This window comes from Lynx canadensis, chromosome B3 (assembly GCF_007474595.2).
Source record: "Lynx canadensis isolate LIC74 chromosome B3, mLynCan4.pri.v2, whole genome shotgun sequence".
NCBI lineage: Eukaryota > Metazoa > Chordata > Mammalia > Carnivora > Felidae > Lynx > Lynx canadensis.
Genome location: NC_044308.2, coordinates 60,156,003 through 60,162,996, shown reverse-complemented (window position 1 = coordinate 60,162,996; position 6,994 = coordinate 60,156,003). Strand labels below are relative to the sequence as shown.

Genomic DNA, 6,994 nt, shown 5'->3' with positions numbered 1-6,994 from the left:
AGTTGCACTAGCCACATTTTAGAAGTTCGATAGCTGCATGAGGACAGTAATTACCATAGTGGAGGGCAAATACAGAACATTCCCATCATTGCAGAGTTCTCCTGGGCATTGCTGCCCTAGATGACTCTGTCCACAGTGGAGTGTGGAAATCCACTATGAAATCCATAGATTCATGTGGAAAATCTTTAAATAGAAATATTCTAGGGGCACCTGGGTGGCTCAGTTGGTTAAGCCCCCAACTTTGACTCAGGTCATGATCTCATGGTTCCTGGGTTCAAGTCCCGTATTGGGCTCTGTGCTTACAGCTCAGAGCCTGGAGCTGCTTTGGATTCTGTGTCTCCCTCTCTCTGACTGTCCCCTGCTAACGCTCTCCCTCCCAAAAATAAATAAACATTTATGGGGCACCTGGGTGGCTCAGTCGGTTAAGTGTCCGATTTTGGCTCAGGTCATGATCTCATGGCTCGTGAGTCTAAGCTCCATGTCAGGCTCTATGCTGACAACTCAGATCTTGAAGCCTGCTTCAGATTCTGTCTCCCTCTCCCTCTGCTCCTCCCCTGCTCATACTCTGTATGTGTGTGTCTCTCTCTCACTCTCTCTCAAAAATAAACATTGAAAAAATTTATTAAAAAATAAACATTTATAAATAAATAGAAATATAATTATTTTTCAGCTGATTTTTAAAATCTCCATTTTTGGGCAATGTTTTATAATGTATTTAATACATTAGTATAGTACTGAATATAAAAAATTCTCTCTAGGGGCACCTGGGTGGCTTAGTCAGTTAAGTGTCTGACTTTGGCTCAGGTCATGATCTCACCGTTTATGAGTTCGAGCCCCGTGTCGGGCTCTGTGCTGATGGCGGAGAGCCTGGAGCTTGCTTCGGATTCTGTGTCTCCCTCTCTCTCAGCCTTTCTCCTGTTCATGCTGTCTCTCTCTCTCAAAAATAGATGAACATTGAAAAAAAATTAAAAAAAAAATTCTCTCTATATATCAGTTCATGCTTAAAAATTATTTACTGATGGGGGCACCTGGGTGGCTCAGTCGGTTGAGTGTCCGACTTTAGCTCAGGTCATGGTATCAGGGTTTGTGGGTATGAGCCCCACATCGGGCTCTGTGGAGCCTAGAGCCTGCCTCAGATTCTGTGTCCCCCTCCCCACCCGCTCCTCCCCAGCTCATACTGTCTCTATCTCTCTCAAAAATAAATAAACATTAAAATTTTTTTAAAAATTAAAAAAATATATTTACTGATGGAATGTATGGTCAAAAAGTTTGGAGACCATTACACCAAATACCTATGTCTGTTAAAGAATTTGTTTGAGCTGAGAAGGGTAACTTTTAACTAGAGCTCTTTTCTAGGTACAGATTTTTATACTTCAAACCTAAATCCCCAAACATGAGAAGTCCCTTTTTTCTTTGTAAATATACACATATAAGATATTTTATTTCAAAAAGCACAAGAACATTATACAAGTTTTAAATTTACATTTTGCAATAAAAGATATCAATATATGCATTATTTGTATAACTTCATCATGGATGGAATTTGAATCAGTGGTATAAACATGTCGCAGTCACTAAATATAGATCATCGTCACAGTGAACCAAAATGCATAGTTGTTATGAAATGACAAATGACCACTAAAGTGAACTCACAGCCCATACATCAACAAAATAAATTAATTATACAGATATACGTTTTTCTTCACTGTATCATTAAAATTCCTGTCAGCCCCTCACCAAAAACATGAGAAAAACATAGTTTTGGAGTCATCCTGTTGAACCAGTTCCTCCACATAACTACACTAATGAAAATAAAGTGACTTTTTGCTCATTTGTGAGTAAACTCGATAAGCATAATTAAATTATTTGCAATGATGAGGGCAGACCACTATCATATTTGAATATAATTAGGAATCCCTAGGGCTGGGGGCAGCACTGAGACACGTGTTCATCTACAGTGCAGGGGTCTGAATCAATCTCAAAAGTGGAACTCAATATGAAATGGGTTCTTTGGCAGTAAAGGTCTGACTGGCCATTACAGGATAGTCCCTCTGGCAGCCTCAGAGCTTAAGCCCAGGATTTATGAAATGAATATAAAAAGACTAGAAACAAAGTCAGTATATCTTTGTTAAATTGGGGCCAATCAGGGCAGAAGTCAGTACCTCCTGTTGCCTATTTTGGCTCAGACTTACCAAGTCAGACAATCCATCCAAAAAAATTATCTAAGAAATAAAGGGAGATGTTCTTATCACTTAATCATACTGGCAAATTGGACAAACTGAATACTGAATTTTCTGATCCTCATTCATCAACTGTTACAGATTGCTCACTGGAGTTGTATCTATTTCCTGATACCTTCTGAATAATAATTATTCAAGTAGAAAATCATGATTGTGATTCTGATGCCTGTTCATGCCCATCCTTTACTGCAAAACCCACTTTACATAAAAAATACCAAAAAAATCTAACCCCAAATGTGCATCATCAATCACTGTGCAAATATACTTTTATTTGCTTGCCTTGGCTGAGCAAAAAGAAGACAGGAAAACATGTACACACGTATATGACGTAGTCACCAAAGGCAATATCAGATGATCTTTGAATGCATCTTTTCAAATTCATAACATTATTCCAGAGACAACAGAAGCTAAAATGGAAGATTTCAATTTATCTTCTATCTGCTGCTCATATCACAAGTTCTTGATATAAAAAGTTAAAGCCAAAAATCAAGAAGTCTATGCACAGATTCAGGAGAGCACTATTATTTATAAACAAGATGGCTCAACCACAGCATATTATAACAGGACACAGACTACTGATCACATGGCTTTTTTGGTTGTCTGTACTAGACATAAAACCAGAGTTTATGAAAACATTGTACACAGATAACGAAGGATTTGTCTTTTACAAAGACATAGGTTACAGAATTGGCTTAAATCTGATTGTTCTAATTTACAGCTGCCATGCTCCATTCATTGGGGGAATTTTCTTATCCTCATTCTATAGACAGTTTTATATCAGAACTGCCTCAGGTTTTTAAGAGTCAAACAAGAGATAAGTGAACTCATTTTAGAAACTTGCCTTTGGAAATAGAAAGTATAATTTCAAAACTTAACAAAGCTATTTGTGGTAAAAGGAGAGGATTAGTTTCTTTGGCCCATCAGGGATGAATAATGAATACATTATCCTAACTCTTCTTGAGGTCTACTGTGGGAAAAAAGCTTTTCCACAGTGGCAGAAATTTGTCTTACAAGTGGCAACTCTGTCCATAGAACTGTTTAATTTCTGGCTGAAACACTAAGTGGCACATTAGGGGGAATTCCTTAAAAGAAATTTACTCTTCTGAAAACTTTCTCAACTGAAGTATACTGCATGGTTTCTGCAATTCCTCTTGAGCTGCAAGGAAGACCACCACAGATTAGAATCTTGTCAGTGTTCCAATGTCAGCTAAACGAAACTTGGGTGTGTGTGGGAAATACCAAATACAGAACTGTAGAAGAGTTAACCAACATATAAAAATGTCCATGACTGCTTGATGTGACTTCATTTACCAGGTGAATGAAATGACATGAAATGGGACAGATTATGAAGGGAAATGAGTTTTCTGGAAATAGCACAGTGAGACATTTGGGGTGAAGAAGCATTTTTTTAGTGTTCTGGAACATGAAACATTAATCTATGTCATCCTTTTACTCCTTTAAGCATATTGTCACTAATTGAAAGCAATACTCCATTAAGGAATATTTTATTAATGTATGCAAATCTGGACATGGAGCAAAAGACCCTCCAACCCTTCCCCAGCCCTCAGAAAGAAAGATCTCCATAATTTTCAATCAGTCTTCATTACTATCTTCACTTGTGATTGTCCCAAGGCAGAGTTGAAGCTCACAATAACTGCCAGTTGAATCCAAATAACATCTGATTAGTTTCCTGGCTCCTAGCAATCTCTTCTATAATGCAGTGCTGTTGCCACACCAAATGGAGCTTCCGATACCGTTCACGAGATAAATGAAGGGGATTGCCCCTCCTTCAGGAAAACAAAAAACACCAACATGTAAGTTCGAATCAAATAACTGCCCATATCTTTATTGCCTAAATTAGTTCAAACTTTAAAAAAATTTTTTTTGGGGGTTGGGGGGACGCCTGGGTGGGTCAGTTAGTTAAGCATCCGACTTTGGCTCAGGTCATGATCACAGTTTGTAGGCTTGAGCCCCGCACTGGGCTCCGTGCTGAAAGCTCAGAGCCTGGAGTCTGCTTCAGAGTCTGTGTCTCCCTCTCCCTCTTTGCCCCTTTCCCGCTTGTGCTTTCTCTCTCTCTCTCTCTCTCTCTCAAAAATAAATAAAAACACAAAAATAAATAAATAAATAAATAAATTTTTTTAGAAATAAAAAAAATTTTAATGCTTATTTATTTTTGAGAGAGAGGGGGAGAGACAGACAGAGCACAAGCAGGGGAGGGGCAGAGAGAGAGGCAGACAGAATCCCAAGCAGGCTCCAGGTTCTGAGCTGTCAGCATAAAGCCCATTGTGGGGCTCGAACTCACAAGCTGTGAGATCATGACCTGAGCCGAAATCAGTTGCTTAACTGATTGAGCCACCCAAGCGAGATGTTCTTAGAGCAGGGGGCTAATTACCAAGAGGGTTTCAAAAGGGATATTCTCCCTTCACTACTGATCACCATGAACTTAATACGTTACTTAGCTGATGAAGCAGAAATTTACTCCTTGATTACTCAGAAAATAGGCAAAGTATATCATGGGCATTATGAGACCTTATTTATTTATTTATTTATTTATTTATTTATTTATTTATTTTCAATATATGAAATTTATTGTCAAATTGGTTTCCACACAACACCCAGTGCTCATCCCCAAAGGTGCCCTCCTCAATACACATCACCCACCCTCCCCTCCCTCCCACCCCCCATCAACCCTCAGTTTGTTCTCAGCTTTTAACAGTCTCTTATGCTTTGGCTCTCTCCCACTCTAACCTCTTTTTTTTTTTTTCCTTCCCCTCCCCCATGGGTTTCTGTTAAGTTTCTCAGGATCCACATAAGAGTGAAACCATATGGTATCTGTCTTTCTCTGTATGGCTTATTTCACTTAGCATCACACTCTCCAGTTCCATCCATGTTGCTACAAAGGGCCATATTTCGTTCTTTCTCATTGCCATGTAGTACTCTGGAAAGCAGTGTGGAGGTTCCTCAGAAAATTAAAAATAGACCTACCCTATGACCCAGCAATAGCACTGCTAGGAATTTACCCAAGGGATACAGGAGTACTGATGCATAGGGGCACTTGTACCCCAATGTTTATAGCAGCACTCTCAACAATAGCCAAATTGTGGAAAGAGCCTAAATGTCCATCAACTGATGAATGGATAAAGAAATTGTGGTTTATTAGACCTCATTTAAATGGACAATGAGATTTATAACCCGAAGCAGCTTTATTCTTTTTTTGGGTACTTAGTCTGACAGAGCTTTAATGGCTTTTCAGCTTCATACAGTGTATTTAGCTTTAATTTCTGGTTTTTGTATAGTAGAGATTAAGTCTGAGGTGTAGAATACTAAGCCCTCAAATTATATTCTGCTTCTCAGAAATATTTGCTTATTGTTGTCTTTATGACACAAAAAAAACTTGCTGGTGATTAGCAAATATTTAAATAAAACCACTCCCCATCAATTCTAAGGTTGTACAGTTTGTAACACTGTAGAGCAGCTAATCCAAAATGACTAAAATTTGGCCGTTGCCAGTAATGGAGAACTGTGAGATTCTCATTCTGGAGGCACTCAAGTGTCTCAGCTGATTGGGGATTTTCAAATTGCCTAATTAATTTAAAAATTCTGCTTCTTTGTACCTTTCTGGAACAACTCAGATTTCTTATCCTCAGTCATTAACTACTTTGAACCACTCAGCCTTTTTCTCCCTTAATCCAAAAACTACCTCCATACATAATTCTGTAGAAAGGTTGCTTAAAAATAACATAACATTCAAACATTAGAACAGCTGGGTGTCTTTAATTTTGGAAAAGTATTACCTTCACATTCTAAAGCAGCACAAAGCTGTTCAAAATTATGTGCTCCTCAGGATCATATCATATTTAATATTTTTAATTTGCAACTATTTAAAAATATCTTTCAATATTTAGCATTAGTTTCTGTGTTTAAAGAACTGTTACCATCCATGTACAATAATGTGACTACAATGAAACAAACAAACAAACAAACAAACAAAAACTAATCTTACTTCAGGCCAGGGTCTGTTTCTCCATATTCATCCAAATAAGGGGCTGGATAGGCACAGCCTCTGGCTTTACCTTCAACCAGAACTACTCTGCATTCTCGGATTCTGAAGGACAAAAGAACCAAGAGGAAATATTATTAACTGCATGAGTGCAAATGATAGGCACTGCATCAAAGTTAATCTAGAGAAAAGATATGGCCAGTATCTGTCAGGAATTCAGTATAAAGACAGTAAACATAGACAAATAGACTAAACTGTGTTTTGTCTAAAAAAAGACAGTGAATATTGTTATTTTTATTGACATTATGGGAAAAATCAATGGATTTAGGGAAACGGGACCATTAATACTGACTGAATATACTGAAGAGAGGAAGGAAGCTGTCCTACTTGAACCACAGATACCATGGAAAATGATGGCCAGTGTTGTTTCTGTTCTGTTTCCTGACCCACGATCTGGAGTGGGAGGGAGCTTAACAGAAGCACAGAACAACATCTGATAACTGTGGGCCAGAAAAGAAGGTCAGCGAGGCAAGTGTTAATTAAGCCTTTTCTGGTCAGAGCCAGCCTCCAATAGTGCAAATTATAAAGAATCACTGCCACTTTGAAGGTACTTGGGACTCTTACAATAGAGAAATGAAGACATACAAATAATGTTTGGGTATGTGTATACAGAAGGGATAGGTACTATAGAGTGACATTACAAAATAAGCAGTTGGAATAGGTAGTGGGTTTATTTGCTATAGGTTCCCTAAAA

At 38.2% G+C, this 6,994-nt stretch overlaps 1 protein-coding gene across 1 annotated transcript in view; it reads right to left on the bottom strand.

Moving 5' to 3' along the window:
• Positions 1 to 1,422: 1,422 nt before the first annotated feature.
• Positions 1,423 to 6,994, bottom strand: part of UBR1 (ubiquitin protein ligase E3 component n-recognin 1) — a 137,082-nt gene continuing 131,510 nt past the window's right edge. Inside the window, exons 46-47 of the mRNA XM_030318370.2 lie at positions 6,244 to 6,345; positions 1,423 to 4,027 (exon numbers count right to left, since the gene is read on the bottom strand). Coding sequence (XP_030174230.1) covers positions 3,886 to 4,027; positions 6,244 to 6,345 — 244 coding nt within the window. The 3' untranslated portion in view covers positions 1,423 to 3,885. The remainder of the gene's footprint in view (positions 4,028 to 6,243; positions 6,346 to 6,994) is intronic.